Source organism: Sinohyriopsis cumingii, chromosome 11 (assembly GCF_028554795.1).
Source record: "Sinohyriopsis cumingii isolate HCF-2022 chromosome 11, ASM2855479v2, whole genome shotgun sequence".
Lineage (NCBI taxonomy): Eukaryota > Metazoa > Mollusca > Bivalvia > Unionida > Unionidae > Sinohyriopsis > Sinohyriopsis cumingii.
In genome coordinates, this window is record NC_142971.1 from 82,555,051 (window position 1) to 82,572,698 (window position 17,648).

The following is a 17,648-nucleotide window of genomic DNA, read 5'->3' on the forward strand; positions in this document are numbered from 1 at the left end:
GTGGTTTGTCCCTCATGGCTGTCAGATTATGATTTTATGAGCTGTACTAATTTATGAGTAGGAAATTGAAGAATAATTAAAACTTTCTAACGGAATAACCTTTATTGATCATTTCTATTACACTGATAAAAATCCTTTCTTGAAAAATTCATAATTAAATATTGTGTCTTTTCAGGAACAGTTACGGGCATAAAGACATATTAAGACATTATGGGCTTAACTTTAAATCCCATACATCTTTTTATGTAAATCCCATACATCTTTTTATGTAAATCCCATACATCTTTTTATGTAGATAGGAAGTATATAAATCACACTTAAATTGAATTTGTTCCTCTTTGTTGCCTTATAAAGAAGCTCATGCAGGTGCATTTTGTCATGGCAATAAATGGATGGAAATTTATACATAAGTATATGTTTGTGGAAATAAATGAACGGATAATTTAGCAGTTATTCAAAGAGATAAAACCTTTTTATCTGCCAGTTAGTAATTCAATAACACAAAGGAAACTTATCTCTATAATGTACAGTTTAAAAGGAAACAATTATCTCGCCCATATTGGGCATGATTGCATGTTCCCTCATGACAACTCAGATGGCACTGTGACTATCTCCATTGGTTATGAATGTATGCTCAAACATGTTACCAAGATTGTAATTTTTCCATCAATATATTTCATTATGGCACCTTGGTTTTCTTAATTGCATATGATTATCAATTTAAATATGATATCTGAAATAAATTAGAATAGTTCCTTCTATCCCTATCAATATGTCATCGTGGCTTTCTCCATTCGGTATCAATATATTATAATAAAATTAGGGCAAGTGATATTCGTACTAATGACTCCCTTTATGGCTTTGTTCGAGTTTAGTCAGTTTTGTTTATTATGACAAGTCTATGTTCAAAACAAACATTCTAACTGAGTAATTAGACAGTTTCTCTGAGATGACGTCACTAGGTGCCGTATTCATTATTCACGAGGGTTTATGGTAGCTAATTTCTTAATATAAGAAGTTCTCTGAATATTTTTAGGTATGCCTGTTTGGTAATTTGAGATGGGAATACTTTTTTGCATGAGGTGTTTGGGTCCTGTTAGTGGTGCATGGGGCAATGTACCATGCTTCAGCTAGAAAATGCTTAGTGACGAGTCATAGAAATGAGAATAAAAAACGTCTATTATCTTAACTCAACTTTTTATTGTTATATCTCATGAAGTACATTATCACTGCTGACTCAAACTTGGGCCATACTCTTTCATTGACACAAAATAGGTCAACTTGGGTCATGATGTTTCATTGGGAAAATGTCAGCATTTGTTTCAATTGTAAAACAAAAGCTTATGATGAAAATACACACTGGTCCAAAAACATACAAATAAAATGCATTCTCAGATATACTAACTACTTTAAAACTAAATTAATGCTACAGAAGTAATAATGTTTTACAGAAAATTAAAATTAACTAAATCAATGATATATAAGTAATAATATTATACATAAAACGAACTCAACAAATGCAAGAAAGTTTTAAGAAAAACTCACTATCGCTGCCTTGGTAACTGCAGGCTACCTAGAAACTAAACAACACATAACAAAGATACCATGACAGGAAACAGAGGTACTGGCTACCAGAAAATAAGCAACAAACACCAAAGATACCAGGCAGCCAAGGCAACTGCTGACTACTTGGAACATGAATAATACCAATCATAGCCACTATGGCAGCCAAGAAAGATAGAGAGCCTGCTAAAGATACTATGGCAGTCATGGTAACTCCAGGCTACCTGGAAAGTAACAAATAAATCCTAAAAATGTTAAGGCAACCAAGGTAAGCCTTGGCTGCCTGGCATCTAAATAATACATGTTAAACTCACTATGGTAGCCCAGGTTATTGCAGACTACCTGGCATCTAAATAATACATGTTAAACTCACTATGGTAGCCCAGGTTATTGCAGACTATCTATAAACTAAACAAAACATTCAAATATTACTATGGTAACTTAAGGCTAACTTAAATATGTTATGTTAAATACACTATGGCAGTCATGTTAACTGCGTTCTACATGTAATGAAATGAATCCGTACATAAGACAATATGGCAGGCAATGTAACTACAGGCTACCTGCAAAGTAAACAACTGATGTCATTGATACTCTGACAGCCAAGGTAAATGCTGGCTACCTGTATTGTAAATAGTACATGCTAAAGGTACTACACAAGACACGATAATTGCAGTCTACCTGTAGAGAAAATAATACACGTCAAATATACTGTGGAAGCCAAAAGAACTGCAGTCTACCTGGAAATTAAACAATACATGTTAAAGACACTGCTGATTACCTTGAAAGTATATAAATACATTTGAAATATACTATGAAAACTAAACTAACTGCATGCTGCTTGGAAAATAAGCAATGCATGTTAAAGTTATATGACAGCTAAACTAATTACAGGCTGCCTGGAAAGTAAACAATACATATGAAATATACTATGACAACTAAACTAATTACAGGCTGCCTGGAAAGTAAACAATACATATGAAATATACTGTGACAGTTAAACTAACTGCAAGCTGCCTGGAATGAAAACAATGTCATTTCTAAGGTTCATGACAACCTATACACAATCTAGATGGCTACAATCAGAATAAAAACACATTGTCAGTACAAAGCGGTTACTAAGTCAAGATTTACCTTTGATTAATGAAACAATATCTTACATATATAAGTACGGTTATCCAGGGCAAAATTGTACTTATTTCACAATAATGACTTCCAATCTAATAAATATGTATATAGGTCACTAGGTCAAGGTTTATCTTTACTGATCAAAGGAAACATAATATAAGAGGTCACTGTGTCAACCTTTACAATAAAGGTATATTGTGAAATTGGTATATCATTACAAATATACACAGTTGTCTGAGACTAACATTTATAGTCAAATATGCAAATTAAATGTATGTTACGCATTCTGTACATCTTTACACACATACAAATTAAGTCAATGTTATGGATATATCTTTGCAGGTCAGTATGTTATGCTTAACAGTAACATGTGTACATGAAACTGGTTTAAAAAAGGAAAATATACGGCGATATAAAGTTTGATTGCTTATTTCACAGGTGAAGTAAAAAGCAAAACTACTGTATATTAGATGATGCTTAAACATTAAAAACGCAAATAAAAAATCTAGCACAATCAATTTTGGCAAAGGAAAACAGATCCTATTTGTCAAAAGTAAAGAGTGAATAATTTCTGCACAACGAAACATTTGTAGCATGTCCAACACATTATATACCTGCCCAGTTTGTCAAAGTCCTCTATGTTGGCAATATGGTTGACTCTTGATATTACTGACCAATGTCTATCAATGACCAAGATCTATGGTCAAGGTATGCAGTTCTGTACTAAAGTTATTGTGTATAAACACTTATTTTTTTATCATACTTATTAATGACCTCTGACCTCTAAGCCTCAGAATTTGCAGGTCTCTTTCTTATTATAAAGTGCAGAAGTTAATCTGCAAAACCCATTTTTCTTTAATCCACAACAACTTGACCCGTTGACCTTTTGATTCATAATGACTCAGCCCATGGACAATTTGATCCATTATGACTCTGCCCGTTGACATTTTGATCCATAATGACTCTGCCCACTGACCTTTTGATCCACAAAGACTTGGCCTATTAACATTTTGACCTCCAAATTTCATGCATTACTTCATAGTCATTCAGTCAGTAATCTAAACCTTTAAACTTCTGACCCAAATATAAATAAGTTTCTTTCAAAACACATGTGTCCACTTCACACTACACTGGGTCCAGGTCTGTGATGTTGAAATAATGTCATAGTGCAGAAACCGTTTTATTTTAGTCACTAACTTTGACTAGTTTCCTTCTGCTCCAAATTGACAAGCTTCTTCCTTACCCCAAATGAAACCTATCCATAAAACTTGGTCCAAGTATATGACATAAAACTAATGTTATTGTTCAGAAACTACCTTTCTTCTTTTAGTAAGATACCTTGAGTTTTTAATCCAAATCGATAGACTTCTCCATTATTCTGAATGCAAGTTGTGAATAGGGTTTACTAAAACTACTTGCTATAGGGCTTTAAGTATAATATGAATCATTAATTTTCACGGTAGATGATTCTCGAGGAGTGCTTACAAATGCGTGAGGGTCATCATAAAGATTTACAAAAAAAATATTTGTTGTTGTTGTGGGGTTTAATGCCATTTTTCAGCACACAATAGTCTATACATGGCAGCCAGTATTAATGGTGGAGGAAAACAAACATTGCAAAGAGAAAATTACTCGAGTGTTTACAATAATATTAGTAGCCCATCCAAGATATCTCCCTACTGATTTGACGTTCTTCCTATGGAATGTTACAAGCATTAAATTTGGCCAAGCACAGAGGATATCAAACATTTACAATATTTTATGAATGAATTAGGCACGGCAAAGAAAGGCAGAGGTACAAATTTGATGCTAAAAATTACATGCATAACAATTTGAAATGTTTTATTTGTCACTGTGCTTATTTTGTTAAAAAGATAATATCTATTCAACTCGATTAGCATAGCTGCCTTACAAGGAAGAAATGTTTTAAACCATGAATGCTGGGAAATATATACTGCTGATATAAAATTTATATTCTACAGATAGAAGTGCACTATAACTAGAGTACACATGTCAATACATGTTTACAATCATAAGTAGTGGAGTAGATACGTGGTACATTTAACTCAATTAACTATTAACAATGGCAGAAAAGGGCATTTTCAAAATGCTGATTATGCAGTATATTATTTAATTAGACTAGGATTTATGATTTGTTCCGCTATACTGCGAAATAAATGACTGTTAAAAGAAATGTACAAATAATAAAAAATGAAATGACAATTGAACAAAGAACGTTACATCAAAGTTACTCTTATACAAATTGTGGACCAAAAGGCTGAGTATACAATGTGCCAAGTATATTATATGGACCGAGTATGTTATGGCCAACTTGGGTAGGCCGAGTTTGTTATGAGTTGAGAACATTAATTGGTTGGCAGGTCTGAAGTGCTTTGTGTCCTTGAGCATCATCCAAGTCAATACTGTGTGTGTAAAAGAGTTTCCTAACTTGTATAAACTGTATAATCAGTCTCTAGTTTAAAAATGGACTCGGTCATGTGACTAAGCCTGTTATGCCATCAATGTCCTAAATTTGGATGTTTTCAAATATATACAGCACATTTTTATGACGTGGGTGCACTTCTTTCAGGACTTTTCAATCAACCCGCACACATATGTAAGAACATACAATAAATTACGGCTTAACGGAGTTCACAGCAATGGGAGATTTGCTGCAGAATAATCTTTTTAGAAGAGATTATTATACTTCACCAAGGGGCATTTTACAAGTGTGAAATAGGCATGGGAGGTTCTTACCATTGAGCAACAGACCTGTAGTTAAATTTGTCTTCATCAAAATTTCTTTTGAAAAATCACACAAGCTCACGTCATCAGAATGCATACTAAATTCTATTTAAAATTAAAACACATGACATAAAAATGTGCAAACATTTCTACAAGAACAAATGAACACATGGCATACAAATGAGCACAAAATTTATATCAAAAGTACAACAAATGACATTTTATGCATGCACACTTCTATATAAAGTAAATTATTTCATATCAACATACACACACAATCATATATCGAAACATAAATGCACACAAATTATATGTAAGAAGTAAAGCACATGACAGCTGGTTATTTAAGTGGTAAAAGCTTAGTGATTCATCTGTCTCAAAGTGAAATCATGAAAATAAATAAAACTTTGTTTTTAATTGCAATAAATGTGACTAATTTTAACATCACTTAATCCAACTTAAAAATAAGATACAACAGTCCCCATTGAATTGTGTCACTTTATAAAACTAAAAAATAAGATACAACAGTCCCCATTTAGTTATATCACTTTATAAAACTAAGAAATAAGATACAGCAACCCCAGCTCTGTTTCATCATTTTATCAACCTTAAAAGTAGGACACAACAGCCACAATTCTGTTTGCTGAGAATTCTTAATTGTCACAGTACACAGCATACATGGTGAAAATAACTCAAGGAGAGCTGCCAATGCATTCTTCCTTCCTTGACAGAACTGATAATCATTTCATGTTCAAGTTTCTTCTTTGGCTGAATTGACAACCATGCCATGGTAAAGTTCCTTCCTTTACAGATTCCGTGTATGAAACTGCATAATTGACATCTTATCTGAAATGGATATTTTTATCAAGTTTAAAGCTATATTTAAATGTAAGTCAAACAATATTTCATGTATTCAATAATGCTGAAAAACACAAGTCCCTCAAAGAAAATTATACTCTACCGACCTAAAATAAATTTCCAGGAATTCAAGAGAATTTCTCTCTTAACTACTGAGTGTTGAAACCAACTTAAATATTCTTGAGCAATATAAATGTTAAATTATCTACTGTTGCATACACATTAGATATAACATCAAACACTGTATTCATGTAGGACAACCTAGCTACCATTAGAAGAATTTTGGTGAGAACCCTTTGTTTACAAGATCAGGAAATTTTAACTATGTTTATTGTGACATCCATAGTTCAGCACTACTTCATTTAGGACCAACTAGACACGATTGTTATTATGATGGAAATGACATGTTGACATGACTTTCCTTTTGGTAGGAATAGCACGATTTTCAAGATGGTTGCCACGGCCGTCGCACTGGATGTCATATGCTACGAAATTCGACACCATTAGAAGTCTTCTGATGAAAAACCTATGCTGATATGACTTTCCATTCAGAAGGAGTAGGAATAACAAGATGTTCAAGATGGGTGATGTGGTGGCCATATTGGATGTCAGATCTCAACCATTTTCATTTCAGACCATCTAGACATCATATAAAGTACTTTTCTGAAATCCCATGCTGATAAAATAATCCACAAAGGAGAAATACAATATTTTCAAAGTGGCAATCATATTGGATATCTCAGCATAATCATTTCCATTTAGGATCAACTAGACATCATATAAAGTACTTTTCTGAAATGCCATGCTGATAAGATAATCCACAAAGGAGAAATAACAAAATTTTCAAGGTTGCAATGTAGCAGCCATATTGGATGTCTCAGCATAATCATTTCCATTTAGGACCATCTAGACATCATGAGAAGTGTTCAGGTTAAATACCCTGTTAATATATTAATGTTACAGATCTGGGATCTCTCACGCTTGGATATGATAGATAGGGTAGGTGGTTTTTCAATGTTATAAATTAAATATTTTGGTAATGTTAGTATTCATATACATCTGAAAACGTGCATTCGAAAGTTTAGCAAAGTTTGAGAATGTGACTTACCATGGTTTTATGCACTTGTTCAGGTTATGTTGTGATTATCGTTCATGTGGGTAGCAACTGCAGTGTCATCAAGTTTGGTCTTGCATATTAAATTCTGATAAAATCGTTTAGCATCTTACTTCATATGAATTTCTCACACAAAGAAATATATGTATCACATGTAATTTCCCACTCAAAGCGGCATTTAAATAACACTACTGCACAATATATCTGCAGCCATTATGGCTGATGCTATATCACATGACCTGTTCCACACATAAAATTCATCCAATTACACATTTTAAAATATAAAAATGTTGCCCGTTCATTTGTAGATGATGGCCTTCTTTTAAACAAGTATTAGTAGGTTTTGGACTTTTAATATTGTATTCTCAAGCAGTATGTCAGTTATTGCATTTCAAATGCTGCTCACTGATATAGGTTTGCTCTTCAGTGACCCTGGATATGACTTAAAATGTGTCCCCTGTGAGGCCTCATGGTCAAAAACGCTCTCTCTCATTTAGCGATCACTAACATCTCACCATTGTTTTTGTGGTTTCCAGTCTCGTGCTTGGCCCTTGTGAATGTTTGAGCAATCATGCTAGTAGCTTCCTGTGGGTTGCATATTCTTTCTGGGGTCTACCATGTTACTTCCACCACAAAACATCCTGGCCATCAAGTATTGCCTATCTTGCGCTGAGACATGGTGCTGAACCCTAAAAGAACATCGATAACAACTTACAAGTATTTGCTACTGACTTATTCGAAGTCGAGTAATGCTAAATAAAATGTATGATTACCTTCAGTTGATGTCACTGGCTGTAGAGTATCAGTCACAATCCGAAATGTTCAGCATGCTGGACAAGCAATGACTGGTCAGAATGACATCGCAAGACTATTTTCCTAAAAGTATAAATATCAGCAAAATCTGAAGATCAGCAAACAGCTGTTAACACAGTCACTACATACTTAAAGATCTCCATTAAATAAAAATATTACTGTCCTGAGGTCAGAGGTACTTGAAATTACAAATTTACTAGATCATGTTAAGAAGCCGATGGATAATTATACAATTATTATTACAATTTTATAAAATAGCACATACTTCCTAACATCTGTGACAATATTTTCCATTCTGCAGAAGTAACAACAATATTTTCAATATAGCTGATTGGTGGTCATATTGGAATTCAGATTTAAACACTTTTCATCCAGCAGTTATAACAAGAATTTTCAAGGTGGCCATCATGGTGGATATACTGGATGTGAGAGCAGCTGCTTATTCATTTAGGACCAGCTACACCATGGAATAAATGTGTATACAGTTTCATGGCAATCCTCCAAGAAAGTTTGGAAAAGTAGCAAGAAACTTGTGCTAATAGATGGACAGATGAAGGACAATACGCCGTCCCATAAGCACTCCTGAGTCATGACAAATAGAGTAGAATTAGCTATAACGTGTCAGGTATAGACCGACATCATGGTATTATACAAACAGAATAATCATGCAGACAAGATACCATTCCATAAGCTGTCCTGATGTATGAACCATAATTTGCCAGGTTTAGACAGGCATACTAGTATTAAACAAGAAAAATAATAAACTATCCTGATCTACGAGTCCTAATGTGACAATATCATAAAAGTTATACTGGTGTCATACAAACATAAAAATAAGCTGTCCTCATCTACGAGTCCTACTATGACAAGTATATAAAGGTTATACTAGTGTCATGCAAACATAAAAATAAGCTGTCCTGATCTACTTATCTTAATGTGTCAAGTATACTTGAAGTCTTAATTCTTTTCAAAATGTTGAGATAAGCCTGTTGTAAACTGACATAAAATTTGTATCAATGATTTTCGAAATGTTTAAGATCTAAAACTGAGAATAGCTCTTAAAATAAGTATTACTTTCCTTTTCTAATGGAATAGTACAAACCTTAGTTTCTAGGGGGATACTTACCATCAAAGCCTTATTCATAGTACGAGAAAAAATACATAATATATCCCAAATTGTATATTTTCTTGAATATACCTCACCCACATATGAAACATGCTCATGCCCATACAGGGCAGACATTCAATAAACGTGTAAATAATATTTAATATAAGTCGCCAACAATTATACATTGCAAAAGTCAAACATAGTCAAACAGGAACCAACCAAGTGCGCTAAGAGCTCCATCAAAATGAATGTACATATAAGTGTGCAAATGGGTTGTAACTGCTTGGAGTAAAAATTGTCGGCAACCCTTTGCAAAGAATTAATCAAGGATGGAATAATTCCGCAAAATAGACAACTATATCAGTTGCAGTCTAATTGTGGTTGTTGTGGGGCTTAACGCCATTTTTCAGCACACGATAGGCTATACATGGCGGCCAGTATTAATGGTGGAGGAAGAACCCGGGAAAACCCCAGAAAGAACCACCTACCCACGAGAAGCTACTGGCAAGCTTTCTCACATACCCACATTGGCTGAATCTTAGACTCGAACCGCCGCAGACAGAGGTGAGATGGCAGTGATCCGTAACGAAGAGCGCTTTAGACCACTCGGCCACTCGGGGCCCCTGCAGTCTAATGTTGATGGTGACGATGAAGATAACAATGAAGCAGGAGACAAGGAGATTACTGAAACAAGTCTAGCAACAGTCACATAAATTTTCAATAATGAGAGATTTGATGGAATTGACAGCAATTCTAGTCGTGACTATGAACTCTGTAAATAAACAGTAAGCTTCTTTCAAAATATTTCTGCTAAAATTCCGATAGGCTGGAAACTAGTATAACAATAATGAAAAATATTAGGCACTAGTATTTAATAAAGTACTGACGGTGTGAAAAAGAAATGATGTAGCCCATCCACCAAGATAACCCACGTGGGTGGTGAGGGGTGTGAATATTATATACCATATAACCAACAGCATATAGACATGAAAATATGGTACCTTTGAAATAAAAGTTATATACCAATTACCTATGAAATATTTACTGTATGTTAATTACTTATGAAATACATGTGATATTAAAATTAGATATGAAATACATGTTACATCTTGATTAGCTATGGAATACATGTTTTATCACAATTACCTACCAAATGTTATAGCACAATCATATATACAAATACCACATTTGCCTTTCATCATTTGTTTATTTGTGTCCCACGTGCCAAGCAAGAAGTCACGACTTTGAAACTGTTCATTACGGTTTTTGTTTCTATGTTCAAATTTGTTAAATCCACTCATCTGAATGTTTTTATTTTTTGTTTTATTTTTCTGTTTATGTTTGAACTTTTTCACTCATGTCCTTGGACAGACAATCTGACTACCAAACAACAGGTCCCATGTTTGTAACTTGCACTGGCATCAGCATTTTTCAAAACACTTTTTCTTTATTTTTATGTTCAAACTTTCTTTTCAACTCACTTATCCCAAACTTTTTATTTGTTTAAAACTTTTTTTAAAGTTTAGTCCTAGTCTGGGCAATTAAATTAATTTTTAATTAAATTCATTCATCACTGCAAAGGATATTTTACTGATTTGTTATCAAATGGGATTAATACTATCTGACATTTGCGTAAAAAAGACAGTAAGGATTTTTTACTTACCTTGTGTGTAATTGCATAATATAGCAAGGACTTACTTGTGTGAAATTGTGTAATACAGCAACGACTTAATTTCCTTGTGTGTAACTGCATGATATAACAAGGACTTAATTTCCTTGTGTGTAACTGCATGAGATAACAAGGACTTAATTTCCTTGTGTGTAACTGCATGAGATAACAAGGACTTAATTTCCTTGAGTGTAACTGCATTATATAACAAGGACTTAATTTCCGTGGGTGTAACTGCGTGATATAACAGGGACTTAATTTCCGTGGGTGTAACTGCGTGATATAACAAGGACTTAATTTCCGTGGGTTTAACTACATCGTATAACAAGGACTTAATTTCATTGGGTGTAACTGCATGATATAACAATGACTTAATCATCTATCATCGAAATCAATCTAGAAATCATTCCAGAGATAGCAATATAAAGCATTCTAACTTTATCATCTTTCACTATAAGCTAAATTTTGAGGTTTTCAATGTAACTTGAATGAAAAATCATCAGTATTAACCAAATTGTGCTACCAAAATGAGGTTTTGCATCATAATTCAGAAATAATAACTGGATTGTAGTGTCAAGGACTAAATGAACAGGAGGAAAGAGGAGTGCACCCTTTACATGACAATACACAAATATACCATGGATTGTAGTGTTAATGCTTACCTGAACAGGAAGAAAGAGCTGAAGTCTGGGGATTCCAAATCTTGTTCAGATGCTCTTTCCAATCAACCAAAAAATTCATAACATGGTGAGCAAACCCATAGAAAGTTTGGACTTACATACCTTAAAGGCTTTTTTGGTCCCAAATGTATGAAGGCGTGTTTTACTGTTATCAACTGTTCTCATCAATACCTTCTATCCTGAAATAATAAAGTCACATATCAACAAAGAATTTGTTATGTGTGATGGCATTCCCTTGTATCCCATTGGTTATACAGAAGTCAGAATCTTTAGGTGTGGTGTATCCCCTATACACACACGTCTGAGTCTTTAGGTGTGATGTATCCTCTATTCACTCTGGGCTACACACATGTGTCAGGGTCTTTAGATGTAATTGTATCCCGTTTGCGCCTATACCCATATGGCTATATTGAATCTTTAGGTGTGATGTATCCCCTATACACTCTTGGCTACACAGATGTCAGAGTCTTTAGGTGTGATGTATCCCTTATACACTCTTGACTACAAATATGTCACCGTCTTTAGGTATGATGTATCCTCTATAGACTCATGGCTACAAAGAAGTCAGAGTATTTAGGTGTGATGTATCCCCTATACACTCTTTGCTACACAGATGTCAGAGTCTTTATTTCTGATGTATCCCTTATACACTCTTGGCTACAGAGATGTCAGAGTCATTAGGTGTGATGTATCCTCTATACACTCCTGGCTACACAGATGTCAGAGTCTTTAGGTGTGATGTATCCCTTATACACTCCTGGCTACACATATGTCAGAGTGTTTAGGTGTCATGTATCCCTTATAAACTCTTGCCTATACAGATGTCAGAGTCTTTAGGTGTAATGTATCCCATATACACTCTTTGCTACACAGATGTCAGGGTCTTTAGGTGTGATGTATCCCTTATACACTCTTGGCTATACATATATCAGAGTCTTTAGGTGTAATGTATCCCCTATACACTCTTGGCTACACAGATGTCAGAGTCTTTAGGTGTGATGTATCCCTGGCACACCTGGCTACATCCATATCAGGATATTAGTATGCTTTGGAGCTCCTTATACCTCCTTGGTTACAAATATATCAAGATCTAAAGGCAAAATGTAACCTCCTCTACCTCCTTGTTTACAAATATATTAGGATCTAAAAGTAAAACGAAACCTCCTGTACCTCCTTGGATAAAGTAGATGTCCACTAAAAGTTGTATCAATGTATTTATCATACTGTTTAACCCTTTACCTCATCAGTCTGTTACAGTGTAGGCTGTCAATATACATTTACCAAAGCCACACAGTGCATTGTGTTATAATCAGAACCCTGGTTACCAAGATCAGATTAAGAATAACTATGTTTTAATTTAGAATTTTATATCCAAATTAAAATGTTAAAAAATGTTTCACCATGAAGTCAGTGAAGCCGCTTGAGCAACCAGCTGACTTTTACCAGTCTCTAAATATATTGATTCTTTGTCTACATCAGTTAAATTAAATCAGTAAAATTTGATAAATTACAAGATACCAGCACTGACTACATCAATATTAGACATTTTATCCGTCTAACAAGTCAAATTTGATAAATTACCAAACACCAGCACTGACTGTGACATCAATATTGGACCCTACATCCGACTAATCAAAGCCTTCTTAGTAATAATTGTAATCATCCAAACTTGTGAAAATGCTTATTAAAATCCATGTCATCCATTTATTTAAATATTTATGATCCAGATTTTTTAAATAAATGATTACATGTGTGTTTGAAATAATAATCACATGATGTGATGAAATGGTCATTTACCTCAATGTCTGTAGTTTCTCAACGATTTTTCCACAGTTGGCTCTACGACAATATTTCAAAATGACTGGTTTATTGTTGGCATCGAAACATGCTTTCATATAGAAGATGCACATATATCCAAAATGTGGTTGTATGAGAATCTGATGGAGGCATCCAAGCGTAGTTTAACAATGTCATAAAGGAATCCATAATTGCTTATGCAGTGTATATTTTCACCTCAAAGCAGAGGCATCCAAAAGTACTTAAAAGTGGTATCACAGATGTATTGTTTCACCCTTGGGTACAGGCAGCAAAAAGAGCTTTTAAGAAGTGTATGATTTCACAACTAACCGAATTAAAATATTTCATAAAATAATTTAACACATACACCTATTGCTTGAGGTCCACTTGTAGTTAGTTGAGTCAACGTATTTAACAAAATTACATATATTGCACACGTGTTGTTTGATGTCCACTGGTAGTTAGTTGTATCAATATATTTAACAAAATGATGTATTAGGTACACATAATGTCATGTCACTATCATGTTTCTTGACTACAAACACTTATGTCTGTTTTGATTACCTCGGAGTTTATTGACTACCAACACTTCTGTCAGTCAAGATTACCTCGGAGTTTCTTAACTTCTGACAGAGCTATCTCCAGTGTTGACTGAATATCAGAGGCTGCAGCTGGAAAAGAATAAAGCTTACATCATTTCTGAAGCAAAGCAAAAATGGTTATGGAGACATACCTGAATGGGATGGACACCTATATGGTTATGAATATATATCGGAATGGGATTGATTCGAAAATCGTTATGGATATGTACCTGAATGGGATGGATATCAAAATGGTGATGACAGAATTGATGTCAAAGATAAAAAGGCTGGATTATTGCCGGCAAACATTAATGTTACTATCTGACTGAATTCATGTATCTAACATGTTTCATTAACTGATTTGTTTTACACCACAAAGAACACCAACTAGTGCCAAGTGACTGTCAATAAAGTGCCTTTGCTACATATACACCAGGGCAGTGGTAGAGGACACCACGGAATTGGTAGAAAATGGATTTCAACCAATAGCCCATATTTTTTAATAGTGGCTGCATTCTTATATTTGAAGATTATGACATTAGAATCTTCAATTGATTAATATTGTGCAAGTGTTATCTGTCGGATATGTGGATGTAGCCTGTCAATACAAATGCATGAGTATAAAAGTCAGTTGTGAAAATTATATTCTTCCTCCACAATGTATGTGGTATATAAATATATATAACTCGTAGCCAACTACCAATTATTTTTCTCTCTGATTCAAGACTATATATACAATTCTCATAGATTGCTATCCATTTTTCTCTATGACATTCAATCTTGTCAGCCCAACTAGTATTCACTTTTCAAAAGGTTGCCAACAAACTAGGTAAATATCTGTCATCACCAGGTGTCAATATCAGCAAATGACTTGGCTCCCCAAATTATTGTCTTTTTCTTACAGACTTTGATCATCTCATAGAATTGGGCATGAGAGATGTGATATATTATTTATCTGAGCAAATTACTTATCTGTCCTCTAATTTGTTCTTACTAAAAAATATTAAGTGTAATATTACGTTTTCTCTCCAAAACTACAGCAATGACTTATGAATAATGTTATTATATCCCTTAATGACTTTAAAATTTGATCAATTATAAAAAGAGTAAGGAATGGAATTAGGTACATTAGAATCAATGCTGGTTTTTTTTGTACTATTTTCAGAGCTGGGATTTCATGCTACTGAGGCACTTATACACCAGTGTCATTTTCAAATAATTGTTATTGCTTCCTGTTCATAAATGATTAATAGCTGATAGAAGAAAACTGGTGAAACAATATGGTTATTCGTGTGCTTCAATATTATGGCTCTAGAAAGAATGAGATCAGAAAAGAATGAGATCAGGATTGATTTACCTTCTGTGTGTTTTTTGTACTCCTGAAATGTCTTTTGTAGCTCACGGGCTTCATGTGGTGTAATAGTCTGATTCTTACGTTTCTCTAAATCTTCCAAATAGCCATGGTTACCAATGACAATTTCAATCTCACCAAGGACCTCATCTATCTTGGCCCAGTAATCTTCAAACTCTTGCTGGCTGATCTTTCCATCCACAGAATGACCACTGATGCTATTCCGGTATGAGCGAACCCTCTCCACGCTTGCACCAAGATTTGTATCGCTTGGGTTATCGTCTGGGGGGTTTCCCCAGCCGTTTGATGGAGCAGGAACTGAACTGACATTTCTTATGATTGTATATAATAAGGAAATATAAAATTCTTCTACCTTTCCAGTGGAAAGACCCTGTGGATCTGGGAAGACAATTTGATATTGATCTTTGTTCAGTCTCTTTAAGTTGGCTTTGTTGGCCAGGATTGCCTGGTAGATGTCTGTGTGTGGCGTCGGGAAATTGGTGAGGAGGATTTCTCTCACAGCATTAGCACAAACAGTTGTCAGTGCATTACAGAGACGTGCATGGTTGATGTGCTCCTGGGTAATAGGTGCATCAGAATTGTCTTGACCTTGATTTCTGACCTGTAGAAAAGAGGCAGACATTAAAATATTGGAAGATGGAAAACAATCCAAACAGAAGTTGCAATTCAAGTAGAAGTCACAGCACAAACACTTATATTTTGTTACTAAATCCTAGAATCTAAATAATGATTTGTTTGTCTCTAATTTACTGGGGCTTGGAGAGAGACATACTGTAGCTACAACTATCTGACAGTACCTTTTCTATTTGCATGGTATATTACATTCAGAGTGCCAAGTTTCTATAAATATTATATAAGTATTGATTCATGCATATTGGCTATAACTTAATACAGTTCTTCTATTATGCAAATATATAAGCCTGAAATGTTGAAATTGGCAAAACTACTCAGCAATTTGTTGTAAAAGCATATTTAGTTTAAATAAAGGAATTTCCACGCCAAGGGAAGCAATACAACAGTCGTGAGTGTAACATTCTAAAAAGAAGTTTCATTAAGAGGTTCATAGGGAAATTAGAGACAATATCTGAAGAGGACTTCTGTTTGAAAATCAGCACAAATGGCCAGGCCTTTAACAAAATTGTATTGTTTTTAACAGGGCTGCGTTATAGTCCTTTTCATAGAAACTGATAATTGTCTCCCTCGATTGCGTTCAATAGGGCTGCACGATAGCCCTTATGATAGCATACTTTCAGCACCAAGCTGTTTAAATTTGTTCCTTTTGTTTCAACAACTGCAAATCAGCATCATTTGTGTAGCATATTTTCAGACACATTTGATCAAATTATGTTTAGTCAATTCTGGTAAGTCATTAAAATATTTTTCCTTTGTTTTTAAAAAATATGGTTGCAAATTAGAATCATCTGAACAATAAAACTCCATCATGGTGGGAGGTCACTTGGCTTTATTGCCAGGGGACTTCACTTGACTTTATTGCCAGGGGAGGTCATTTGGCTCTATTGCCAGGGGAGGTCATTTGGCCTTACTGCCAGGGGAGGTCACTTAGTGTTATTGAAAGGGAAGAACAGTTAGCTGTTTTGATACAGCACTTGTGAGTCATTTATGTATATAAAGTATATTATTCACTATAACAAATGTTTGGCTTAATGTTTTATGACAAAGTAACAAAAGTATCTAAAACAGTGACAAGGAAACTGAAGTAAAGTGTATGGCCCAATTAAACACCATGGTCGGCTACATGGGCTGAAGCAGATTATCATCTTATGAACTCTAATTCAGATACACAAAACTATCTGCATACTCTCCCTGTAATGCCACTCTACCAAGTTCTCATTTCAATATATACAGAACACCAAACCAAAAGAGTTAGCTTTAACATTTTAACAGAATATATTTGTTCTACTTTGTCATGTGACTTACTCATCTCTGAGTTAACTGCTTCAGAACCCAATTTATCCCATCAATGTTAAGAGTATATATATGTTAAAGGACATTGTGGGTATTCGCCGCAATCTGAGATGCTACTGTTTTAGGCAGATCTCAGAAAGACATATATATTTTACTCACCTGATCTTCAAACCAAAACTTTAAAACCTTGTTTGACTCGATTATGTTGTCATGGAAGTCACAGCGTACTTCCGCATTCTCTTTCAGCAGGGAAACTTGGATAAGACTGTTGATACTTTCATCATTGAATTCAGG

The 17,648-nt window shown here is 34.4% G+C and overlaps 1 protein-coding gene across 1 annotated transcript; it reads right to left on the bottom strand.

The window, feature by feature from the left end:
- Positions 1–1,180: 1,180 nt before the first annotated feature.
- On the bottom strand, positions 1,181–16,050 carry LOC149788857 (uncharacterized). Its single transcript, XM_089973555.1, has 4 exons — positions 15,414–16,050; positions 8,182–14,146; positions 7,924–8,097; positions 1,181–6,282 (listed from the first exon to the last, which is right to left on the bottom strand). The coding sequence occupies exons 1-2, from the start codon at positions 16,048–16,050 to the stop codon at positions 14,070–14,072; spliced, it is 714 nt and encodes a 237-aa protein (XP_089829681.1). The 3' UTR covers positions 1,181–6,282; positions 7,924–8,097; positions 8,182–14,069.
- Positions 16,051–17,648: the final 1,598 nt, after the last annotated feature.